We start from the raw sequence: 27653 nt of genomic DNA on the forward strand, positions 1-27653 counted from the left end.
CCTGAGTGTCACAGTATTAACAGGAAATGATCGTACGTGCCTTTTGTCAAACACAGTGGTCAGCACCTCCAAGTGTGTTGAACGGTTTTTCAACAGTGCTACGCGCCTGACAGTGTGGCTTTACACGTGATGTAAGAAACGTGTCCTTGGATCACTCATGCTGGGGGTGGGGGGTGGGGTGAGGGGGGGGGGGGGTAAAGACATGGGTAACATGGGTAATTGCGCTTTTCTGTTTGGGAGAAAATGGGGAAATAATTTGGAAAAAAAAGCATTCGGCTGGTGATAGTTATTAGTAATAATCATTCCATATTTGCGAGAGAAAACATAGGTAACTGTAGCAGCGTGTATTGTTTTCCGTTGTATGTCACGCTCTTAAAGCAACAATTATCTATTAACAAAACTATATAAGCATTCTTATGGAGCAGACAGTGGTCATATATCTGTTCTTTTTTTAATGATTTCATAGGCATCTAAAATCACTTATGATGAAATCTTAATTTCGAAAGCAGTTTATATTAAGAAAACATCCTTGAGGAATAATATTATTGCTTTGTCTTAATTCCTCACATAGTGTCCTTGTAATATATACATCTTCTGAAATAAATGAAGTATTTCAGTTAATGTGCATGTACAAATCCATCTGGTATATGTAATAATCCAGTGTCATTTCTTATATGATCGAGATATAACAACATGTACCCAGTAAGATACTATACCGAGAGTCAGTATTAAATGAGAGCTGTTCTTTCCAATCAAGCCTCTGTCAGATCACAGTGAGGTACGTCATATCATTATTTGCCTGCCAATGCACAGGTTAATCAGATTGATTGGTAGGGCTGATGACACATTGTTGTGTTATGTTGATATGAAATGATATCAAAGAAAATAAAGAAACTGTGAGAGGACAGTGACTGTACATAGAGGCCCTTGTCATAATGACTGTCTTACACACTGACATCTAGCACTGATCTCATTTCCCTTTTTTTTATTATTATTATCTTCAAAGACCTGATCTTTATCTTCTAAAAGAGAAAAAGGTCTCTCTGAGCTCTTTCACTGTGCGCCTCTCTGTCAAATGCTGTGAAATTAGGCACAGGTAACCATCTGCATTTAAATGCAGGACAGGGGACGCTGTGAAGTAAATGTTCTTTTTTTAACACACCAGGGAAGCAGTCTGATGTTTGGTTTGAAGTCCCGTTCACACGGTCTAGTAAGGCTAGAAAGTGTTTTAATTTAGGGTTTTTTTGTTGTTGTTTTTTTGTAATTTATCAATGCATAGGACATTTTAGGGGCACGTATCACATTTTTGTAAAAGAAAAGCAACACCACATTGCAGCAGGTGTAACATAGCATTGCTTGTGCCGTGACACAGAGAGTGTGACTGACTGGCTATGTGAACAGCAGGTCTGAGCAAAGCCAACAATTCCCCACAGTACTCACACGTACCTGCTGTTGCCTTCTGCAACTGTCCAACAGCTTGACAGGCAGCTTGAACATCATGCCAGACACCAAATACTATGCTGTTTTAGGTTCATGTGTATCCCTGTCAGTCTTTGAGGTGGTTGTCATGGTAACAAGGGCTCAAACGTATGTTTTCATCATTACATTTTTTTTTGGGGGGGGGGGGGGGGGGGCTTTTTCTTGAATGAGCTATCAGAGAGGCAGAAAGTGATGATGTACAGGTCATAAGAGACTCCTGAGTGAAGATAATTTAACTGTCTCCACCTTTCAGCCCTGGTTTGCAGAATGTTTTCACACTTAATTTGAACTGTCTATCTTGAAGTTGGCATATTACTATTTTAAATGGGGCATGACATCAGACAAAGTGAGGTCTGTATGTGATATGGGTATATTGCAATGTTCATGTTTTAGATCTACAACGCTGAGCTCTAATGACTACCTAATTCAGCTAGTTATCAAGACCTTAACTGCTTGATTTAGGATTGCTGCAGAATGAAATTGGAAATGAATAAATTAAGGGAATACATTTCGAACAGCGGGGTTTAAAAACACTACTGTAGAATATTATCGGGTGACTTGCCTGAACCAGGGATGAGCACTATGTGACACAAAAGTGTAAAAACAACCAAAAATTGTGATCATAAAATGACAGTATTATATGTAAGGTTTTTACACAGTTGATTTATTTATTTACTGTAAATCAGTAAAGTTTCTGGAAGCATTGCTAGAAAACAAATGAGTGAAAAAAACGTACAACTGAAGAAGTTGCAAGCTCCACTTTTAGTGTCAGATGTTTCAGTATATTTAACAGTCTGTCAGAGCATAAGCTTATGCTCGTAATACCAGGGGTTTGTTCAGTCGATGAATGGCAGCGCGGTCTGAGAGATTTATAATCGGGCTTTAACACATTTATTACCTAATGATTATTCATTGACTCAGAATGCCTTGTCAAGTTCTGATTTAAACGGTGTGATGAAACAGACAGTCAAACTGTACACCCGTAACAGCCTTGTCAAGCTCTCTAATAAACATAACAAAAGATTTTACATACTGATGTTTGGAAAGTGTCAGTACACATTGTATGAGTTATCAAGCATTTGTTTCATAATTGTATGAAAGGTCACTGACACAGCTATGTAACAAGTTATGAACATACTAGCCCTGAGCATTAGGAGCTTAATTCTACTTATATGCAAAATGACAACTGAGGTACATACAACATGAAACATACAGTGAAATCAAAATCAAAACTGAGAGAGGACAGACATTATGAACAATGTGAAGAAATGTAATCACATCAGACACTGGCATTCTTTTATGAAATATGCCAAATATTTCCACTTGGTTGTACGTCAATATTTGACGTCTGTTTCCTGAACCCAGGTTCCATGTACCTAAACCAGACTAGACAAGCATGAACTAGACTCAACAAGCGTGAACTAGACTCAGCAAGTATGAACTAGATTCACAAAAGTGATAGGAAACCGTCTAATGAAGAAATCATCTAATGGTTTAAATCAAGTCTGTATATCATTAATACTAAATTGTTGCATGCTAAATGAGAGCATATTCATAAGATTTTAAAACTGTCATTTCACAACTGTTGTTAAACTAAGCATGTAAAGCCATGATGAAACTCAGCAAAAGACAGCTCCATCTCTGTTTGGCTAAACAGGTCATTAGGAAGTCATACTGACATTAATAACATTGTCTGTGAGTATTGTCATAATCACATTTCTAAAACAGCAAAAACCACCCTAGTTCACTAAAAGAGTATTGTTGTTAAGTGAATACTTATATAACTGAACCTAATATAAAAATCAGAACCCATTATTTTTCTCTCGCTCTCTGTGTTGTGTGAGTTAAGAATAGTTAGTGTTGAAGCTTGTGTTTTTAATATACAGTGTGTGTGTGAGATTCCTACATCTGCCCCTAATCAAACTGCTTAGACACGGAGAAGTTGCAGTGATACAAACGGATGCATAGACCATTTGCCTAATGGTGAAAACTACCTTGCGTTACTAACAGAGGTGGGCTGAAATAGCTGCTTATTATTATTTTTTTTTAACTTTGTTTCCGATGTAAAGATGCCTTTATCTTATGAATTGAGTAACGCTTCTTTGAATGTTTGATCTTTATTGGAAATCTCAAACTGAATACAGCGAACCTCCCACTCTGTATTGGCTACGACAGTCCTGAGTAATGCACAGTGTCATCTTATGTAAGACCTAACATGTTAGATATGTTGGTACATATCTGCTCCAGGCAGAATGATTGTATGCTCAGCCATCCATGGTGTTTTACCTCTTACACTTTGCTCACATAAACACATGAGGATGTTTGACCTCAGACTTTTAAAAGCTCAAAGCTCTCTTTTGTGGCTCTGATATGAAATATTCATTGACAACATCCCCCCGATGGTTCTACTGGAAATTTCATTTAACAAACTGACATTCTTTTCTACTGGAGAGTTTTTCACGCTTCTCACTTTCAGTCGCTGTTCTACGCTGCCTACAGTGAGCGGAAAGATAAAAGCAGTAGGATATCATGGTGTCTCCTAAAGAAACGCAGTTGTCAGAAGGCGTTTGTTAACTCGGTCTGAGTGCCTTTCTTTAAGACATGTGTGTGCCTGTTGAAGGAAGAAATAAAATAAAAGAAAAGAAATTGCTATGATTGTTATGTACAGGCTAGAGTCTGATGAATCGCTTGATAGGTTTCATGCTCGGTCTCTGCGCCCCATTGCAAATGTCAGCTAATCATATCACACTTATTCCGTCACAGAAATCCTTAGTCGACCTTTCACCGGCTGTGGAGAATCAAAGAGACAGCAAGAGTTACGCAAAGCCTCATTTCAGGCTATTTCGGTTATTCTCTTTTATCACCAGGGCTATTCCCCGAGGTCGATGATTTAAACCTCATACAGCTATACATGCTCTCTTGTCATACTATATGGCCAGATAAACAGACCTCTTACAGAAGTATTGTTTTCTGGTTCATTGAAAGGTTTTGGGCCAATATATGTTTGGCAGTGGTAGTAAATTAATATACATATTCATGACTGATATACACATAAACCAACCACAGCCTTCTACCACTCTGTACACTTTAGCTGTCATTAAAATTTGACATTCGTGGTATTGCATCCCACAAAAAATATTTTTGTTCGACTGATTTCCTGATGTAGTCCAACTCTGCCCCACGACGTACCAGCGTAATGTTACCACAACTCAGCCACACAGCCAACACACCACTTACATTGTCCAGTATGGGTGGAGTGATTCATAATTACTCTCCTGTTTCAGAAAATTAAGCAAAACTATGTAGTTTCTACCACTAGGACATAAATCTCCCCTGGTCCTTAAATCCCACTGATAAAAAAAAAAAAATACTGTAGTGAACTCGAGCAACAGTTCAGTTTACTGTGGCAACAGCGCAATTCACTGTGGCTTATTTTAGTTTTAATGTAACGTGAAAATGCTTTGTTGAATCTGGAACATGATGTTCTGTTCCTTAATGCAACACCCATGCATGCACAATACTATTAGGCTTTCAAGAAGATGAGTGAGTGGGCATAAACAAAGCATGCTCACTTAGACATTTTTTTTTAAACGGAAATACCAAATTCACAACTAATGTATCCCACAGCTTTTGAGCAGTTTTTGCATTTACACTCAAATATCACATCTTTTCAATTTAATCAATAAGCTACAATAAGTCCCTCTATAATGGGTTCGTTGAAAGAACCTTTTTTTGTTTTTGTACTGGTATAACAACTGAAACTCTCATTTTCTTGCTTACTTTGAAAAAATGAATGTAAATAGTGGGTTAATACACCCTCACCACTGGACTAAAAAGAATGGCAGTTAGATTTATGTAATGCCATTGCATAACCTTTCTAAAGGAAAATGTGTGAAAGGTCAGAACTGGACTGAAAAATTCAATCGTGTGGGAGAGCTGTAAAGAAAGTATTATGAATTAGCGTGTATGAATCATCTTCAAAATAAATAAATAAACAAAAAAATAAATGCCCACAGGAGCAAAGCGCTCATATAAAATATGCCCATTCAATAAGGAGCTGAGTAACTGTATGAACCAGTTTAAAACAAACTTTTTGCACACACAAAAAAAATCAAAGAAATGTTGAAAAGTGTTGAATGTCTTCATCTGGAAATGAAAACATTTCACTTCTTTAGGCAGGAAAAAAAAATGGACCAAATATCAAAGATCTGAACCAAACTGTCAAAGGTCAGTGCTTCTCTGGTGGTGGTTCCATGGCCACATGTGAAGGTCAGTGAGAAGTTCAGCTAGCAAAAGCCAAGCTCCATTCTCCCCCTAGTTCTTGTCCATGACTGTCTGTCCAACTGAAATAGAGAGGGCCTCTTTAAAGTTCTCCAACAACTTGAAAAGAGAGCTGAAATAGCCTTCCCTCTACTCCAGCGGAAAATGAGAATATCCTATTGTCTTTGATGTGCGATTGTTCACTGTGGTTATAGGCAGTGTTTACCCTGACAATATTGCATCTGAGACGTGAGTGACAGAGAATGTTGCGGGCCTGTATATGACAGCATTCACTGAGATTACACGAGATGACAGAGAAGGGCTTAGACATCTCCCTCCTCTGTGACCTAAAAAACATTTTTGACTCTGGCTGCCTGAAAAAGGGACCTTTGAGACAATAAAATAATGAACATAAGTTTCCACTTGTGAAGAGCCATAGAAATACATTTCCCCAAAGAACAGCATGCCGCCTCCTCTTTCTTTTTTTTTCTTTTTTTTTTATCTCTAGATCAAAATGAAACGTCGAAAAATGTCACTGGAAACGTTATCAGTGTGGAAAAGTCATTTTGACATTGTTAGGCAGCTGTCTGCCAAAATCCAGAATAATTCTAATTCCCTAGACATGTCATTCCTCTGCCAATTAAAGAGGGTTCTAAATATGAGCGCTGAGATATGGCTTTAAACCACATTACAAAGAGCTCATATCATTATATCCCTCCAAGCTAATGCTAAAAATAAAACTACAGAGACTACAGAGTACATGGCTCATAGTGAAGATAACTCACATCACCAGACTTTTGATCCTGGGGATCAGACATTATTTGACTGTGACCAAAAACATAGTGCTCGGTGCACAGTTATTGGTGCTTCACAGCGATTTCTCATTGTACATAAGCTGCTACTCAAATTAAAATAATTTCAAATGTACAATGACCAAAGTATCAGATTGAGCATGTTGTGGAAAATTGACTGTCTCGAGACATGACGTATTTGAGTCTGGTTTGTTAAGGTATCCTATTTGAGTGTGATCAGTTAAAGGATCGTTTTTGTGTGCAAAATGTTATATCCAGATAGAGGTTTTGCGTTGATGAAATGGTAAGATTATTCACAGTTCTCTTCATTAGCTCACTGTTATGCCTAGATTTATAAATATTTGTTTTTTTTTTTTCTTTTTTTTTACATTTTTATTACGAAAATTCACCGGCAAGGGACGATTTGAATACTAAAATCACACTGATGCGATTTAAGAAAAGAAACTATAACCAGGAAAACGAGATCATTGTAGTAGTTCCTTGGAAGGGATGCAACATTTGTCCAGTCCCACCAATTTCATCAAATGTACTACCAGGTATGTCTGATATGTTCTATTCTGAACCTGAGCAACACTGTCGTCCTGATAAACAACCACATGGAGTTCAACCTTCCGCTACCTTCAGTCGTGACAACCTGTCAAACTCGCAAGTTTACGGTTCTGTGCATCGCGCTTGGACCTTCTGTTAGCTTGTTCTAAATGGATTTAGGGAGGGGAGTTGATTTTGTCCAATATATGCAAGAATAATTAAAACATTTTTGAACCAAATATAAATGTGATCAGTTGAACTATATGAGTGTTCTATATTTAAATTTGTTTTGTTTTATTTGACTCTAAGTATGGAATATTTTGAGTCTCCTCTTAACCCCTCCCCCAATTCTTAAACTTAGATCAGTCCGAGGAAAAGGAAATGTCAAAAATCATAACGAAACACAACAGTTGCTCGACTAATTAATTAAAAAAATGCATACGAACTTATGAGTTACAGAAATTTGATAAAGCACCCTGGTCATTTGGGCTTTAATGGAGGTAAGATTCCACATGGTTTCTGCGAGTAACTTTTTGGCGTTGTTTTTAGTGCTGTGTGATTTCATTCTGATATTACAGTGGATCGGTGAGCTGTGTTACTTGATATAGTCCATGAAGTTTGTGTCTCGAAAGTGCATTTAAAATTTAAAACGAAATACTACGATAACTTGTGTAGCAACAAAGCATAAAAACCTTACATTTATTTTACTTTTGTATTCTCCTTTTCTCCTGTCTTTTTGGTGTAAAGGAGGGTAACGTTTAAAAATATCAATATCGTTAAACAGTGGAACGCCATATATTCTGCATACCGTTTTCAGTTGGATGTCGTATTGTCGTCAGCACTTGATAGCAGGTTGTTTAAGGTAGATTAAAATGTTTTAGTTTTGTTGATATCTAAGGCTCTGCTGTCTGCCCATATAATGTGACTGGCTTATTGTGGTTGTCTGAAATGAAACCATCTACCTGCCTAATAATTTTTTAATATCATCTCTACTTACTTATTCAAGCTTTTGTACTGTGAGACACATCAAAAACACATTCTGACGTCTCTCACAGTACAAAAGCTTTAATAAATGTCAGAGACACCCTTTGACCCATTCACTAAGTGTACTCAAAGTATCTTTAGAGGAATTGCGAGACAGACTGCCGAGAGTGTTGCCATCTTCAAACGTGAGATGTTTTGTGCTCAACAGGAAGTCCCTTTTCACCAACCATAATTGTTTGTATTGTAATCGACAGTCGTTCAAGTGTAGTGTTGTCCCCTCACTGAAGTCAGTATTAGTCTTTGGTATTAATCTCTGGAATGAACGTACTGTGCAGATTAAGACTTTATTATGCAAGTATCAAACTCATTTCATTACATCTGCCGTTTATTGTTATTATATGGTTTGAATTTTTGGAAACAGTTGGTTTGTGCTGCACACTCATCACTAATAGAGATCTCTCATGGAAGCCCCAGCACAGGCCTTGCTAAACTAAAGCATAAAGAAAGCACTGAGTGGAACCTAGTTTGCTTATGTATTATCATTTTACTGCTTAGAATTTTAATTGGGTTGCTTGCAGTTAGTCTTAAATCTATTTTAAATACAGACAGGCTAGACCAGAATATATTTTTGTGCAGAGTGGTGAGCTTACTATAATTTGTGTTATTTATGTCACTGTCGATACCAGCCCATGACAGCCAAAGAGAGTAACACTCAGTCAAACGACCCCATATGAAGCCTTCCGCCAAATGTGCAATTTCCTCTTTTTCACCCAAGTGAAGTTATCGTACATTTACACCAAAAAAGAAAAAAAAAGCAGTTCAAATATTTAAAGTACGTCTATGGCAAATACAACTAGCAATGAGTACTCAAGACTAAGAGTGGGGGAAAAGTGATTCAAGAGCTCTGTGGACACACACACACACACACACACACAAACACACACACACACAATGAGGGTATGTTTGTTGTTAGCTGTTTACTGTACACAGATAGCCTATAGCCTATACGTAAATGTGACAATAACCTGTCTTTATCCCACTTCAATAAAGTGAAGAGTAGAATGTGGAGAGTATTTTTGACATATGTTCTACGAGCTTAAGGCTCCAGCATAAGTACATTAGTAATGGCTGTGTGTACAAAGTGTACAAAAGCAGTAGGTTAGGGTAAGCTTATGGTCTGTCAGCTGTGGCGTAGGTGTGTGGGTTTTTTTTTTTTTAAACCCACCTCTATCACATATACTAATTTAGTGGCACTCATAATAATAAGCTAGAATGTTTATGTGGTGGTCTATGTTTACCAGTCTATTTTGGGGTCCTTTGGTCCTTAAACAAGCTACCATTTTAGCAGCCACCATTTGGCTTGCTATTTAGCTCCCTAAATTACCTAGTTGGAAAGCACCCAGAAACATCCTCTCATTAAGGTTTACAGCTGTGTTTGTTAATTAAAGACCCTATTTGTCTTTGTAGTTTCTTAAAGACCATCTAGGCTGTATCGTTTAGAGAATTTAGAGGCAGTTGATAAGTTTTATGTTTCATTGACAGGTCATTTTAGAGGATGTCGGAGAGCTGCCCGCCCACTGCATCCCTAATGTGTCCTGACCATTTACAGAGAAGGGGGGGGGGGTGTTGTTGTTGTTGTTGTCGTTTGCAGTTGATCAGTTTTTTGAAGCGCATACATGCTTTAAAAAATTGAATAGCAAATCAGTTGCAAGCCACATGAGAACATTTGTGAAGTGATGTGACTTTCTGGACTCCATAGCAGTGGTACATGAGTTGGATGTGAGTGTCTGGCCTACAGTTAAAACTGAGCAGGCTGCATCTTTAATGAGAATGTAAGACTCAAGACAGTCTCACATTTTGTGTCTTCTGTGTCTCCTCGTGTGAAGTGTGTTTTACGTAAAAGCATGCTGCACCTGGCACACCGTTTGATCTTGCTCTAACCTTGAGGCCATGACTATGATCCCGCTAGGGCCTTTATGTCATCTAAACAAGCCAGCGATACCATGTCTGGACCACCTTTCTGGATGTCCACCAACACTGACGAAGCCAGAAGAGAAAGAAATACAGCTAAAGAAAGGATAAAATGGAGCGATGTTCTTCTTCTCTTTGTTTCTGTCTGTTTCATCTGAAAGGATGAGGCAGTCACTCTGCTCACTCTACCCTCTGAAATCACAGCTAGCCACACTAGAAGGTGATGTTTCCTTTTCTGAGTCGGTGTGCCTCAATCTTAAACGGAAACCGAGTCGAACAGGAAGAATGATGGACTTCTGAAAACTGGTGTTCGAATAGCGTGGCTAGGTCAACACCCTCATGCTCATTTAGGTTCTCTTTTTGGAACCGCACACGCGACGACATCATCCGCCGCTCTCACGGCGACGGCTTGCGTTTTTCCTGTTCGGGGGTCTGTGATTTTCGCGAGCCGGCACGAGACCTCGCATGCAGCGCACCATGACGGAGACGCTCCGGCTGCCCTCCCTGCAGGTGCAGGGTCCAGGGGACTGGGAGAATGAGGAGACAGGTGGAGATAAAGCACCATCAGCTCTGTCCAGTTCCTCCAGCCCCTCGCTGCGTCGCAAACGCCTGAAGATGCATCGCATGAAGAACGTGGAGAGCGAGAAGGAACAGGCGGAGAACGGCTCGCCTCAGCGCTCGGGCTCCAAAGAGTACCTCCAGCTGCCCTCCATCGAAATCACGCCGTCCAGCGACGAGGACGCCGCCTGGTCTAACTGTTCCACTCCCAGCGCCTCCCCGCGGCGTAAACGCTTCCTCCTGCGGAAGTGGCTGAAGGTGCGCGAGAAGAAGGAGAACGGTAGTGACAGCAGGTCTGTATGACTGTCTGCATGGCCCAGACCACACTGACTACCCAGCAGCAGGCGTTAGCTAAATTTAATAGGCACAACGTGCTGTTGGTAAGCCTGTATGCATTTGTGTAAGTAGAAAACGTTAAAGCCAGTCATCCACTCTGTGAGAGAATTTCATACACTCCACGTTCCGAGGGGGCTACATCTACATGTGGAGTTTTTATAGTGAACTTACCAAAAAAGAAAAAAAAAAAAGGAAGATAAGAAATTTGTTGAACAGTAAAGTGATTTTTCCTATTGTGTTAAACACAATTGCTTTCACAGTCTCACCAACACAAAGGAGGGTTAACACATAATCTATAGCTCGTACAAATGTATGTATAATGGAAACCTTGGGTTGTTCGTGTTGAAAGGGCTGTCATTCAGGGGTCACAAACTACAGTGGAATGGGCTTGTACGATGGACATGAATCATACCCAGGTTTGCACAGGGGGAAATCTTTTTCCGGCGCTTTTTAAGTCGAAATCCAACATAAGAAACTAAATCACATTTTCCGAAGACGTTTCTGACGCGTTAATATTTTGTAGCTCTCTGAAGCTTATCACAGTGAGCGATGGTTCAGCCCCTGCAGAACTGTAAGTAAAAAGACTGAAACACGAGTTCTGGAAAGAGATTGCTGGTCTGAACCACTCAGCCTCCTCTTTAGCCCAGCGATAATCAGGGATACGCTGTCCGTTTATCGTTACTGTGATCGAAACGCTTCATCGGTTATGCACGAGCTGCTGAGAGCAGCTCTCTAACTTTAGTAACGTCCAGAGGCAGACCATGTGAATTGGCACAGTGGCCTCTCTTGGGGACTGAGATCCCATGTGTGACATTTCTAGCGCAGGCAGGAGGAACTAGAGGTACCTTTCTACTGCCAGAAGGCTGTGCAGCAGAATGTCTGGAAACGCATTAAAAATTCATAATCTCACTGCTTTGCCTCTGAGAAGTTCGTTAGCTAAAAATACAACCCGTGACTATACGGATGATCCCTGCCATCCCGAAACTCACCGTAGTAAACACATAATCATTTTTTTTTTATGTTGAGTTAATTGTGAGTATAAGGTATGTGGTCATTTATTTGTCATACGAAGTAATGTCCGTCTGCTTGTCTCTAATGTGAGCTGAAATGGCAAGAATGTTTATATATAAAACAGTTATATGAAAGATAGACATGTAGATTCAACTGCACGGATAGTTTCACCCTTCTGTCAGAGGCCTGCAATGCTCCTCACAGGCAGCTCGCTGCTGGAGTGTAAGACAAAAGACATTTTATAACCTGTGTTGACTCTAGCATGCATGACTGATTATGCAACCACATAGCACGAGCCTGAACACACAGGCTTTTGGTACAGCGAGTACAAAAGTGTTTTATTTGTTTTATTAGGAATGCAGGTCAGTTATCGTATTTCATCGAAGGCTTTGAATCCAAATAAGAGGATTTTATCGTAGAGACTAGTCCCAGGGCACATATCACTGTGACTTTTGACATTGTGCTGATTTACTGATTGCTCACAGATATCCATCCCGGGGGTTGAAAAGAGGGGGAAAATATTGAAATAAATACCTTGTTTTGAACAGTCCCTCAGTAGTCTGCCCTCTAGTGGTATGAATGTGCATTCTTCACATTGTTACAAGATATCAGTTAATGAAGTCCTATCAAAGTCCCTTTTTGCTCTTAAGGTTCTTGTGAGGTGTGTGTGTGTGTGTGTGTGTCTCTGTGTTTTTTGTTTTTTTTATGTTTTTATATATGTGTGAATACATAATCTGTAGAGAAATTGTTTTAACCACTTAATCATCATTACTTTGCAAATATGCCAGGTCATTCTTGAATGACAGTTGGAGAGATTTTATTTGTGTCATGTGATAACATCCTCATAGTGAAATTACATCTAGCTTAGCTTTCACTTTTCTTGCTAAGGGAGGAAGTGGTGTTCTTCAGAGGTAATGATTTTTCTTTTCCTGTTCTGTTTCACAGCAGTCAACAGAGCAGTCTTCAGAGTAGCCATGAAGAGGAATCCTCACGCTTTCTGACTCCATACGTCAGAGAGGACAGGTATTTACCCCTTATGTATATATGTGTGTGTTTGTGTGTGTGTGTGTATGTGTGTGTGTGTGTGTGTGTGTGATATTTTTGCTGCAATGTATAGACTGAATGTTCACATAAGGATTTGAACATCTGACAAGTGTTAACCTTTTTATTTAGTTATTTATTTATTTATTTATTTATTTACTCGGTTAGTTCCTGTTGTTGTTGTTAAAGGCAAAGGTGACAGAATGTTTTTTTTTGTTTGTTTGTTTTTTTGGTGTTACGGTAAATGTCAGTGGAAAGTCAGTAGGAAGAACCCTCTGAGACATTGAGACAAACATGCATGTCTATGTGTCCTCTATGTCTGTGGTGTGTGTGGGTGAGGATGACTGTGTTTTTCACTCACTGTGCGTGAGAGACTGGTCATTATCGCACGTCAGCTTTATATCTCTCGTAACGCTACGTGTTCCTCTTCCTTACCCCAGCAAAATTTTGAATGAAAAGTTCAAGCTCTCTTCCCTTTCTGATGACAGTCAGCATCTCCGGACAGCCGTGTAACACGTCCACTAGAGAGCACTGCTTCATCAATGTCATGAAAGCTTTACTTTGCCACAGTGTGTATATGCAGTAAAACTGTGACACACTGGTATCTTTACACCAGAACATCATGCTTTCATTGCTTTGAACAAGAACCAAATAAATGTACATTATTAAATTGAATTATTAAGTCTGAGTTTGCATAGACCTAACATGACTTCAGTAACTAATATTTACTTGCTACAATCAAGACAAGCCTACAATAAGATTTTTAAGATTATTCTAAAATGATTTTTATATATTTTAGGTTGTACTCAATTTATGCAGAATGATATGCAAAGTCACAAAGTGCATTTAGTCCACAGAAGGTCTTCATGAATATGGTTAAACTTATCTAAATGAAACCTAGGCACAAATGTAAGACAATCACTATATCAAACGCAATGACATTAAATAAACGAAATGAAACTGGTATCTAGCGGATCACGTTTCAGCAGGCTTTAAATGTATTGCAAAAAACACTGTCATCAACAGTTTCAAACCACCAGGATCAATTCTGTTTTCACATTTCACACAAATGACTTCTTATCTTAAATAGCGCTTCTACGAAAAAGATCAAATAAAATGCTGGTGTGCGAGTGTCTTTGACGGCTTAAAATCTAGTACGTTGATTTTGCAAGAAACCCCTGCGCTAAGGAAAATCTAACACAAGGGAATGTCGTAAGGCTTATTCACTCAGTCGTGCATGAAGGTTGCATATGGTTTTAATCTGAAGTTAACCTTTAGGCTTTACAGTTTGAGCTGTTGGGTAACTGATATACAGTCAATGATGAGAAAAGGGTTGGGGTTTGATGGGAAAGACACAGGGCAAAGGGCTTCATACACTGTGTTGTCAGCATTGTCATGTGATTCACTGCTCAGCACATTCCTGTCCAAACACATCCTAAATGAACCGCGAGAATGTGTCCACTAATACCCTCTTCCATGCCAAGCACTGTTCCAATCTCACAGGGCTAGATATGAAAAATAGCCTAAATGTCCCTAGTTGTTCCTCTTACATAATGTTTTGGGTTTTTTTTTTTTCAGTGTGATGTAGAACGTATATATCTCAAATTACATTTGAAAAAAAACAAACAAAAAAACACACACACATGAAAACAGCAGGCAGTAGACCAAATGCCTACGGAGCTACGCGCCTGTAACCCCTCGACTCTTTGAAGTACATTTTGAAATCCACTGAAATACATTCATTCATCGCAAATGATTATCTGTTGTGTTACCTTGACGCTGGACATAGTCGTTTTGCTATTTTTGTTTTTTTTATTTGTTTTGTTTTGTTTTCAGTAAAGCTATGTCAGAACACAAACGGATTAAAAACAACATGTGTGTCTGAGAGGTGTACGAGAATGAATACCTCTTTGTCAGAGGACTTCTGGTTCCCGCTTTTCATCTCTTCGTGCAGCGCAGGTGCTGCATGCCTTGTTTAACAGCTAAGCAGATTTTTTTTTTTTTTTTTTTTTTGTAAGAAATGTTCTTAGGCCTCATGCCTTCTTTTTTTTTTTTTTTTTTTTTTAGCTGCGTTCATTGTTTCTGTGAAATTCATTATATCTACACTACCTCAGCTGTGGCAGGATGGTGCAGTACGTGCATTAGAATATCAGTTTGCTCTCTTTCCTTTTAAAGGTTACATGTATATGACTTATTATAAATAATCTGTAGTCCTTGGTCATCCTTACCTTCAGGTCTAGAGTACTGTTGTTTGAAAACGATCGTTTTGGTTTTTTAACTTTATTTTTGTTGACATTCATTTAGTCATCTGTGTTGGGGGGAAAAATGGAGTTTGACTTTTTTGGTTTGGATGAAGGTGAGTCAGAGTTATGGTAGATTCAGATTATAGTTCTCAGCCAATGTAAAACTTCTGTGTCATGTAAAGAGACACGTACTCTAATTAAAAAATGATTTGGCATGATTCTGCAGTATCATTCTTAACTGCTCCCTGCCTGGTTGATTTAGGGAGAATTACTGTAGTTCTCTGAGTAGTTCCATATTTAAAATGATTTTGTAAATCATTTTATACACATTTGGGATCAGTGTGTTAGAATTTCTAACATCGTAACATTAAGCACAATTATCTCCCGTTATAGATGATGGATTCTTTTTTTTCTTTTCCGTTCATTGAGCCTCATTAACCTGAAATGGGCCATATTTAATCATTCGCACATTACTCTCTGTTTCTTTCTCATTGCACCCATTGAGTTCACACAAGGATCATTCTTTTGATCTCATCTGTAGCACCAACCTTTTCTGCTCTGCCTCGAAGAGCTGAGTGCAAAAGCTGTCTCAATCTCACCAGCTATCCCTTGTCTGTAACAACCCTGCAACAAAGTGAAGTTGTGTTAGTTACTGCATGGAGCTCCTTCCAACAATGTGCAGCCCATAAATTACCCGCTGACTTTCCAGTCCCTAGTGGGACCCTGAGCTCAGGTACCAACTACAGCAAACACAGCAGCACAGGTGCGGAAGATGAGCTAGAGCTCCACTAAGACGGAGAGCCTAGTAAATAGGTCATCACAAGAGAGGGCAACACAGTGCAGAGAGAGAGAGAGAGAGAGAGAGAGAGAGAGATGCAGAGCCTCTACCAGAGCCGGAGAGAACAGAACAGAGCAGGTCTTGTGTGAGAGTGAATTGGTTTAGAGAGAGGGCCCGCACAGGGCCCTCAGGAGACCAGGAGCAGCATGGTTCAGAGCCGGGCTTTGGGACAGGCGTCCTGTACCTCACCCGTAAAGATGGGCTGCCATCCACGGGTATCCACGCTGAGAAAGAGACTGCATTTCCGCAGGGACAAGTAAGTAAACTCCCTGCTCTCACTTTTTACACGGTGTCCCGTATGGAGAAGAAGAATTTCCACCACTTTGGCATCGGATGGATTTTTTTAGGCGTTCTTCGGTTTGACGTGTTCATTTTTTAGTTTGGTGTGTTCAGTTTCTACTTTGCATTAAGATAGTATTTGGTAGGTTATGATAAGGCTTTTGGTGTATGATCAGTCAAGAACTTGATATTGCTGTGATTGGTCGTAAGACTGGTGTGAGCTGTCATCTGTCGTCAAATTATTTCCATTAAAAATAATTATGATCCTGATTATACACCCATGAAACACGTCATCCTGTGCAATCCATATATCCACTCATTTTTTATGCTAAATGAACAATGAGCTGCATCTTTTTGCTTACGTTGTTATGCAATTTTTATTTATTTTGTTTCTTCATTTATTTATTTACTGACTTATTTAGAAAATTTTGCTTCAGTAGCGCTTCATTTGTGATAATACCTAATATGTTATTTGGTAATGTACGCATGCTTCAGTTTAGAATAAATTTGATCAAACAAAATAGATTTATCAGGTTTCCTAACGTTTTTAGAAGTGTAGCTATACTTTGGCTACTTCCTGTCTTTGTACTTCCATGGTAATTCTTTAGAATTGTACATGCGTGTGGTATCTGTCTGTGTTTACAGACCACGGCAGCTGATTTACCGATAGTCATCTGTGTGTTTTGTGGTCGGATGGTTTAAAATCGTGTCCAGCCCATTCATGAGAAGTAGGTTATACATTTCTGTTACGTAAATAACAACACTGAGTGTAACTGAAATGATGTCCTCCAAATACATGTATAAATGAAAAGGTATTTAGAATCTCCTCAGTGAGTGTAGAATTGAGCAAACGCCCTTATTTTACAGACACATATCTGTTCTAGACCCCTGAAGAATGAGTCTTCGGTGAGTTTGGTAACATTATTGTAATCACGCAAAGTGTGGGTTGATCAAGAATCACGATGAACGCGTTGCTGTCGTAATCTGTGCGTCTGGAGAGAATCAGCCCAAGAATGTGACACTGGACTCTGACACATTCTCTCTCTGTCTCTGGGGAAAAGGAGATCGGAGTGATGAATAAGTCATGCTGTGCGCCTGAGGACTTGACGCAGTGCCCGTTTCTGCGTGTCCTTACCGTGCTACAGATCGCATGGACACGTTTAAGCTGGCAGTGCCCAAGTGGCATGGATATTCTCATATTACTTATGGAATTCCTTCAATGGATTCCACAATCCCTAATCTGTTTTTTTTTTCTTTTTTTGCTTTCTTTCAAAAGTGGTTGGAAAGTCGTATATTATTATTTTTTTGTTTTTGTTTTGTTTGATTTCAGTTTTTTGTTGTTTTTTACTGCTACATGTATTTTATATCTGTTGTAGTGTATGGATAAAGGTGTTTGTTTACCAGTGAATGCAGTAGTGCAGCAGTGGTTTAAGGTTATTTTGAACTCTGTGTAAGGACAGAAAAATCTTGGGCCAGTAGCAAAAGTTACAAAGTATCATTAGTGTGTTGGTGTGAGATTATGCTGGTTTACTGTATGCTCAAGGTAAGAGAAGCTTTGGGCCTGTGTTGAATTTAGCGAGGTTTTACTTGTATCACTTTGCTTTTACTAGTATGAGATTCTCCTGGTCCATATGTAAGATAATATTCAGCTCTCTTTTGCACATGTTGAGGTTTTATGGATGTCCTAGTTTGATATCATGCTGGTTTGGATATGTGCAGTTAGTTGGGGGGGGGGGGGGGGGGTGTCTTTGATAATGTCTCTCACACACACACACAAACACACACACACTTTCACACACTGGATCACAGGAAGAGAAATGAACCAAAAGATATAATATCCTTTGAACTCAGACTGTGCATTAAACATGTTGGATGAACTTCATCCCCATTAATCTCTACCTGTATCACTCCTTATGTCAGGGTCTACCCATCCCTAATGTGTAACAGACCATCACAGTGAGGCCATCATGGTCAGGATCAGCACAGGTTGTGATGTAATTGTATAGAATCTGTGAGCACTTTGCTACAACAGAGTTCATGTTCTCAGTCTGTACAGCTGGGTCATGTGACCATGTGTGTCAATGTGAAGTGTTGTCCTGTTCTGCTCTTAAACAGAGTCTGTGGGCTTCTGTCCCTCCTCTAATGGGATAATTAGATGGACTTCTTTTGAAGCAGATGGCTTTGATAACACTGTGTGTGTGTTTGTGTGTGTGTGTGTGTGTGTGTGTGTGTGTGCACGTTCGCATTTGCATGTGCTTGTGTGTTTGCTAGTTTGAGCGTGTGTGTGTGTGTGTGTGTGCGTGTGTGTGCTCATCTTACTAATTAGCAGTTATATAGATAGATTTATGGCTTCTGTCGTGAAAATTATCTCAGTCTTGAGACAACTAACATGGGATTTATACAAGTCTCTCTCTCTCTCTCTCTCTCTCTCTCTCTCTCTCACTCTCCTTCCTTAGCATGACCAATGATAGCTGAGTTTCAGTATGAGATGAGGACACAAACTAATTTTGACACAATCAGCAAATTTTGCCAGACTAACCTTTTGCTTCCCAGTTTTTTTTTTGTTTTTTTTTTAAATGCTTACACTACAAACTTAAAATTCATTTGGAGTGAATAAATAATGAATTTACACAAGACTATTATCCAAACGTTCCTCCCAAGTCATGTGTTTTTCAAAATGACTGAAATTCTCCCCACCTTAAAACTGTGATTTTGATATTTCTAAGTACATTCAGTAGTAAAACTCCACAATATTTGGGAGGAGTTTGTGTGTCGCTGTGGGTGCCGTATCCATAGGGGCTATTTTCCATCACTGTAACTTAATGTGTTTTGCCATGAGAGAGAAGCAGAGAGGCTTTGGCTGTCTCATTTGTTCTGCTGTGCTAATTTAATTGGCCAGTCCTCTTTGAAGAATGTTCAAATACATTTTTTTTTTAATGTAGTTGCAGCTGCGGTGATAACAGGCACACACTGATATTACACAGGAGCATCCCCAAGGAACAGAGTGGTGTTCCTAGAGAGAGAGGGAGAGAGAGAGAGAGAGAGAGGGAGAGAGAGAGAGAGAGAGGGAAGGAAGAGGGAGTGAGTGATTGAATGAGTGTTAGAGAGTTAGTGAAGGAAGACAGCTGGAGAGGGACAAGGTAAGGAGGAAAACACACCACGCTGCAGGTGTAGTAACTGCAGAGTGCGGCGTGGCTGCAGGAGAGTGTCATGTTACCTGGGCCGATGAATCATCAGAGAACTGCAGACCGGTGTTATCTAAGACCTTCATCTAATTCTGCACCGCACTATTACACCCTCACATGTTCATTCTCTCACTGTCCCAAACAGAACACGCTAGAGTCCCAGACAGGTTTGTAGAGCCTTTTTTTTTAAACCTCTGAAAAGCTCAGTGACTCCCTTGGAAGCATGTCGAACCTTAGGCTGCGTATGCCCCTGTAAATTAAAACGACTGTCACCCTACGCTCTCGCTTATTTACAAGTCACCCGCTCCCCCAGGGGCAACCGATAATTGGCCTTTTTCTCACTTTGTGAAAGATTCGTAAATTTTTTGAAAGTAACTGTTTCCATGACTGTTCTGCAAAGGGAGCCAAGCTGTTAAGCAGAGCCTGCTGGTCTCGTTCCAACTCGAGTTGTCAGCGAGCACCCAGAAGGTACAGGAGGGGAAAGTGCTTTTCGTGTTGTATTATTATGGTTCTCAGTTAGTTTGCACTACATCGTAAACTCTACACACTGATGCATGATCACTTGCTCATCTAAGGATGTGAATAGTGTGGTATGAATGTGGCTTTATGAGAGGTTGACTGTATTTGTTCTTTTTATCTGCTGTGTTAGTTTTTGGTGCAATAATATAGGTATAATTGCATTGTTCTGTGATAGTCTTGAATAGACTGTAGAATTTCAGCCCCACTTCTTCCATAAAAATATAATTTTTTTGGGAAGGTTCTTAAATCATTTGGAAAAAATATGTATGTGTTCATTAGAACAATATGCCACTTGTAGAGATCTTATAGTGATAGTGTAGGTCACTGTAATGCCATTTTTCATGTTTGAGTATCTGCTTATTAGCTGAATTCCCAACTATCGTTATCTGTCAGTATCTGTCATGTAATATTGACTGACAGATAACATAGTTTACAGGTCAAGGGGTTACAGCTTTGTCCCCATCAACGTTTCCCTTGCTTCATCTATCTATCTATCTCTCTCTCTGTCTCTCTCTCTCTCTCTCTCTCTCTCTCCCTCCCTCTCTATCTGTCTTTTTGTTTCTCTTTCAGTGTACACGTGTGTGTGTGTATGTGTGTTTGCCATCCTGTTGGATATGTCTAGTATTTATACAGGAGTGTTGCCGATAAGCCACCGTGATGTGGTGTGATCTGGCTTTGTGGCGCTGTCTGTGGAGGCGGGGCCTAGCACAGGGATTAGCAGCACAGTCACACATCTCCCCACACGGACACTAAATCAGCCTGACAGGCCCCCACATCACCTGACCCCATTTGCTAGGCTCTCATTGGACAGCTCGGATCAGGCCCATGTGTGTCTAAAAAAAATTCCATGAGAGTGAAGTTCAGGCCTGTGACTCCCACAGTGACTCTCCGCTAAAGGGATGGCCGCTAGGCTAAACAAAAGAGGGCTGCATCTGCAGAAATAGCTACGGACATCATATGCAGTACTACAGAAACCATGGGCCCAGCAGTCACTCTCAGCTACTCTTCCTTCCTGCCCGCGTCTCCAGAGACAAACACAAGGGCAAAGGGAACCGAGTTGACGCAATCGATTACATGTGCAGTGCTGAATGCTCAGATCTGTGAGTTGCCTTACAGAGGGAAATTGGAGATGCACAGTCCGAAAAAAAAAGCATTAATAAGCAGACATAATTTTTTTCTTTTTTAAAACGATAGTCCCTCCGACGTTCCTCGCTCAGCGAACGGAAACAGCGCGCGGGGCCGTTGAGGAACGTCAGAGCGTTCAGAACCGAAAAATCCGCCCCGCTTTTGTGCGATGAAATGTAAGGTTTTGAAACACCGTTCTGATAAAAAAAAAAAGGGTCTAAATTTTGTTCCCGCAGTTTTCCGAAGCAAGGAACAATTTGGTTTCACTAAACATAATTGACATAATGATTTGATTTTTTTTCTCTTTCATAACACCAAAGCAATCATCTGAACAGTATAATTCCCTCCTCAAAAACTGCTGCAGTGTGAGTCCAAAACAAGGTTCGCATGTCTGTTCTTGCATGAATTCCTGTCATCTCGCTTTGGCATAACGTTTCACCATTGCAATGTAAAGTAATAAAGTTAGCAGGTCAGTTTTGCAATGCATTTGAATAATATTTATTTGATTTCACTTTATTTATCCCCACACCATCTGGGTTTTTTTTTTTTTTTTTTTTATGAAAGTTCATACAGAGAGAGGAGGAAAACGAAGCTTTTGCGGATTGTTTTTAGTTTAATAAACTCTGTTTGCTTTTCTCTTTATGCTTAGGGGCTGTGTAGCTGGATCCTCTGCAGTATTGACTAGTCTTTGGAGCTGTCCATTCAGCACCACAGTGTAATCCTATTGTGAAGAATACACTCTGACCATAAACATGCTCTGACAGTGATGTGCTGTGTTTTTTTTTAATCATAAATACAAAAATCATGCATTATTAATGTAATGGGCTTGTGTAATTGAAGCATCCAGAACTGACCTTTTTACAAATGGTATGAAGTGCTTAACCGTGAAGCCTGGCTTATGTAACACAACAAGCTGCATATAAGGCTGTCTTTCTGGCACAAGCTTATATGGTTGTTATTGCTAATGTTGTGATTAAAAAGCGGTCAAACTGTGCAGTGTGCCATTGGCGATTTTGTGTCTGTGTGTGTGTGTGTGTGTGTGCGCGCGTGTGTGTGTGTGTGCGTGCGTGTGTGTGCGTGCATGCGTGTGTGTGTGTGTGTGTGTGTGTGTGCGTGCGTGCGTGCGTGCGTGTGTGTGTGTGTGTGCGTGCGTGCGTGCGTGTGTGTGTGTGTGTGTGTGGACATGCATGACCAACCAAGTGACTCTGCACATGTGTCTCTATTCCTCTCCCTGGAGTCACTGAATCATCGAGAGTTGAGTTGATAAAACCTTTGGTCTAAACATGTCCTCACATAGTCTCTAGCATCATTAGTCAAACAGGCCTGAGCAGGAAAAACTCCTCTGATCTAGATTAATAAGCCATAGAAATACACCATCATCCCAGTAATGCTGGAATTAGGTAAACACAGGTTTTGGCTGACATTGTTTGTTCCATTTTTCTGAAATGAAAAAAGAATTGCATAATAGCTAATGGTGAGATAGGAACATATTTCAGCTGCTAATTAGCGAACCATCTGGGCATAGGTTGGCATAAGGTGGAGTTTTCTGAGAGAAGCAGGTTCACTCCGCTCAGTCCTGGATATTGTAACACGTTCACTGCATCCAGTGGAAACAGCAGGGGTGACATGGTGGGGTATGGCCCTATGCAGAGAAGGGACAGTGACTCAGCAGTGGCAGTGAGTTCTTCTGCTTACACTTCTCTCTCTCTCTCTGTCCCTCTCTCTCTCTCACTCCCTCTCTCTCTCTCTGTCCCTCTCCCTCTCTCTCTTTCTCTCTCTCTCTCTGTCCCTCTCCCTCTCTCTCTTTCTCTCTCTCTCTCTGTCCCTCTCCCTCTCTCTCTTTCTCTCTCTCTCTCTGTCCCTCTCTCTCTGTCCCTCTCTCTCTCTCACTCCCTCTCTCTCTCTCTCTGTCCCTCTCCCTCTTTCTCTCTCTCTCTCTCTCTCTCTTTGTCCCTCTCTCTCTGTCCCTCTCTCTCTCTCACTCCCTCTCTCTCTCTCTCTCTCTCTCTGTCCCTCTCCCTCTTTCTCTCTCTCTCTCTCTCTCTCTCTTTGTCCCTCTCTTTCTGTCCCTCTCTCTCTCTCTCTCTCTCTCTCACTCAATCGTGCTGGGAGAAGCCCAGAGTTTACAGGAGTTTCGCCAAAAAGCTAGAACCTCCCTTAACTGGAGGTTGCACTGAACATCTTGGGTACATACCCGGGAACATGGGGTCACCAACCAACACACAACACATCCTCGTAATGTTCACAGGAATAGCCTCTGAGATTACACAGTCATTGTTTTGTTCACTTCTCTTACTATACTGAGATGATTTTATGGAAGAAAGTAAATATTTGATAGCATTACATCTTTAGAACGGCTGATGTTGGCATAACTGGTTTGTGTTTTAATATTTAAAGAGGCGATGAACTGCATATGGTGTTGTTTGTGGTAATAATATTAAACCATGTCTCAGATGCTGGATTTGTTAATAAGGATAAATTGGAATAATCAGCAGTTAGCTTCTGATATCCATAGGTTGTTTTATCCTGCACACATTGAGGCCAAAAAGAACGGATCTGCATTTGATCAGCTTTGCACAACACACACACACACACACACACACACACACACACATTTCCCAGAGTGCACTGTCTACCCTGCATTAAGGGATTAGAGGGCCAGCTGCTGGACTGACTGAGCTTGACATGAGCTCTGCGTAGCTCCTCCACACCAAGACTGTCTCCTCATTTCTCCTCTTCCAGCTCAAAGTCCCTTAGCAGGGTCAGCTGTGAACCCTGTGTCAGGAGCTCAGAGAGAGAGAGATAGAGGAAATTTAACTAAAGTGTAGACTATAGGACTGGGCACTGGGGCTGGGTGCTTATTTCTCTCAGAGAGGAAGCCTAGTGTACAGAGCAGGAGGATGAGGAGGAGGCGGAGTTTCAGGGTTTGGAGCATGCTCAGTGAGCAGCAGAGCCCGGCAAGAGCAGCTCATGTTCTCATCTGCAGTAGAGCTTAGAAAGAGAGAGAGAGAGAGCGTGGTAGAGAGTCTGCTGCATTTTGGAGAGTGTGCATGTGAACAGCTGCTGTTTTTGCACGGACGCACGTACACGCTGGGACTGGCTGGGGCTACGCGTGAGTGAGCAGAGCTCTAGAGTTAGCCTGGTTGAACAGAGAGGAGAGGAGAGGAGAGGAGAGGAGTGAAAGCTGGGAGCCGCCGAGCTGCACAGAACTCTCCCTCTCCCTCTCCCGCGTATGTGCCGAGGGAAGAGGCAAAGCCGCCGAGGATTTATACCCTCAGCCACTCGACATGTCCTGGACTGAGCGGCTGTCCGAGTGGGGCGACGACAGTATGGCAATGGGACTTCCCTTACTGCACTAATGAAAGGATTCAAGCTCGCCTGGTAAGAAAATCACCCTAACCTTACCTCCACCACACGCCCCAGCAGACATCCACCTGGCACACGCGACTCAGCCTCTACCTACCCCTCAACCACCCCCCTTCCTCCCCCTCCCCGCCGCTGTCCAGCCCTCTGCCTCAGTCACATGGCAGCCTGGAGAGAAAGAGAAAGAGAGAGAGAGAGAGAGAGAGAGAGAGAGAGAGAGCATCACTTTACCCCTTAACTCCCTTCTCCAGCACTGCAGTGTCATTGCTCCTGCTGCTGCATCCATAGCATGTTTATGCGCTTCCTCCTCCTGCGCTTGCTCTCTCTCTCTCTCTCTCTCTCTCTCTATGTCTCTCTCTCTCTCTCTGGCAGATATTTTTAGTGTTTGGTTACAGTGTGCCGCAGGAGGCCCGGGAGACGCCAGCAGCAGCAGCAGCAGCAGCAGCAGCAGCACACTGAGTTGTCTGTCCTTTCCTACCTCCCTTCTCTCCATTCACCTCCTCCTCCTCCATCCCTGGGAAAACTCTGTGCCTCACTTGTTTGGTCGTTACGACCGTCGCCTCTCTCTGCTTACCTTACGCTTCCACATGTTTACAGAGAAGCACGTTCAAGCATTCGTGGACCCGGACGGGGACCGTTTATGGTTCCTGTGCTTTTGCGTAGACGGTAAAGGGATAGCTCAAACCTTAAGAATGTACGGATTAGCATGTTGATTTTTCCTGGGCTTTTCTGCTCCCTTCCCTGTGTAAAGCTCCTGGGTTTGGTGCAGGCCCTGGGAACACAACACTATTTAGGCACAAATGTATAGGTACAGCCTGTCTCTGAACCTCTCTCTTGGTACTTGTCCACACCGCTTACAGGGCTGTCAGGAGCAAGACTGGCACAGTTTGTCTTTAACCATATGGTTATATAAAGCACTGCCCCATTTAGATCCTTGAATGATTATTCCCCATTTGGAAACAAGGAGCTTATTTTGGACTCACAGAGAGAGAGAGAGAAGAGGAGGATTACAATGACTCAGTTCTCTCTAGTGGTTTGATTGTAAATAACACACCTTTGATGCAGCATTGAGGGATGTGTTATGCAACGCAAATACATCTTTCATCTGTTGCAATAGCTTCCCCCCCCCCTCCCCCCAACCCCCACTGGCCTGATTCAGTCATTTTACTGATTAACTTAGATATCCAGTATGTTGGTATGTACTGACGTTACCAGTAAAATAAGTTGTTAGCTCTCTGGTAACACCTTTTTGAAGAAGGTGACAGTGGTATGAACATTTAGAGAGGAGTACTTGTTTTGCTTCTAATTATGAATATTTTGTCATGTGTGAGAAGAGTACACGAGTACCATTTTATTATTTTAATGACCCATCATTAAGCTACTTATGTAATAGAGACAAGAGACTTTTTGCATTAAATATTTAACTACATCACACATTAGTACTTTCAGTAGTTAGCATTGCTGATTATGTTGAGAATTACATATTTATCTAGAGTTAGAATGTGTCTGCTCTCTCAAGACGGTACTCAATCGTGTCCAGTGGGGATGAATGTATCTGTTATGAAAAATGTAACACAGACGGTCTGTTCTGCCTACCTGTTCCTGTGACTATCACTAAAGCTAACACTGGGCTAAAGGTAACAGTAAGAACTCTTTTAGGACCGACTATTTGACTGGCAACTGCCAAGACCCGAACTGTTCAAAAGCTCATGGAAGTGGTTCCGTCACCACTAGAAAGGCTCGAAATATCTCTTATTCACGGAGAACATAAAAACAGTCTTCGCATAGTTAGCAGATTAGCTCGTATGAGTCCTAGCGAGAGATGGTTTCATTCCATCCCTTCCTCGTTCCCTTGCCTGCCGTTCTCAGTGCTAGCTATCAAGGGTTCTGATAAAACTAATAAACCTGGAGGATGGTAAGATTATTGTGACTGACAACACCATTCACTGGAGTCATTCTGAAGGAAAAGTCTGTTTTCAGATATCTGTATTTTATATTTGGAGAAATCCTATCCCTGTGGGTCCTGTTATATGCCACATTTGCCCATTGTTCAGACTTAAACTACTGATCATGTGATAAGCATCTTGGTTTCTCTCAGAGAGGGGTTGTGTGCTATGGCTTTTGGTTGATGTGTGGAGCAAGCTCTTTCATTATTCCTTTTGTGCGTTGGCCTTCTGTGGCCCTTTAAATATTCAGCAACAATAGCTTCAGAGGCTCTTTGTAATTCTTTGGTTTATGTTTGAATGAAAATAATTATTTCCCCAGAGCAATGAAACCCCAGTGATCAATAGCATCTGAAATGGTTAGCGTGCTAACCGCTAGTTTTGTGTTTTTTTTTTCTTTTTTTGTCGTTTCGTTTTGTTGTTTTTTTTCAGCATTCACGTTATTGCCAACTCTGTATCCTGAGGCACAAAGGTGTGTACTTTGCAGATAAATGCTGGCCAGACAAATCTGGCTCAGTCTTGAAGACTTGAGTGTGGCGCTGTCTCTGAGATTGGCACACCAGTGGCTGCAGGGTTAACCAACTCATTAATCCAGATTTGTGACGTGTGTTCAATAGGATGCCAGTTCCCTGTGTCCTACTTTAGCTTTACAACATGTCGCTGCACTCAGAGAATATGTTTCTTATGGCAGATGTGTATACACAGGAGTCCCCTCCCCCTCCCAGCCCACTCAGCCCAGTCCATCACCCACTGATGGTATTTCAAAGTGTGTGTACAGAAAAGACCAAGCATAGCACATTTTAACTTTTTCTTTTTTTTTTTTTTAACTCAGAAAACTCAATTCAGTATGCAAGTAGAGTCAGCCATTACAACTTTACGTTTTGGAAAAGTTCACAGTTCCTGACATGTTTTTTTGTTATTGTTTTTTTTTTTTTAATGTTCAGAAACACTCAGCTGTGTTTGCTACAGCTTTGATATGGACTGTGTCTTATTATCAGTTTGTTTATGTAGATTTTAGACTCTGAAGCCATTGTATATGAAAATCAGAGATAATTACTTGCTCAAGGTACAAATATGTGGACATAAACTATTGAAGACTGTATATAAGTACTGCATATTGCGTGAGATGATACTGTATAGTTATTTCTGTAGTTGCAAATCATTTCCGTAACTGTTTA

The 27653-nt window shown here is 40.9% G+C and overlaps 1 protein-coding gene across 2 annotated transcripts in view; it reads left to right on the forward strand.

Annotated features, from left to right (window-relative positions):
• Window positions 1-10511: 10511 nt before the first annotated feature.
• gramd1ba (GRAM domain containing 1Ba) overlaps window positions 10512-27653 on the forward strand; it is a 40965-nt gene continuing 23823 nt past the window's right edge. The window contains exons 1-2 of one of the 2 annotated variants that reach the window (XM_030792340.1): window positions 10512-10885; window positions 12885-12962. In XM_030792340.1, coding sequence (XP_030648200.1) covers window positions 10512-10885; window positions 12885-12962 — 452 coding nt within the window. The remainder of the gene's footprint in view (window positions 10886-12884; window positions 12963-27653) is intronic. The other variant, XM_030792341.1, reaches the window with a different exon arrangement.

This window comes from Chanos chanos, chromosome 15 (genome assembly GCF_902362185.1).
Source record: "Chanos chanos chromosome 15, fChaCha1.1, whole genome shotgun sequence".
NCBI classification, from domain to species: domain Eukaryota; kingdom Metazoa; phylum Chordata; class Actinopteri; order Gonorynchiformes; family Chanidae; genus Chanos; species Chanos chanos.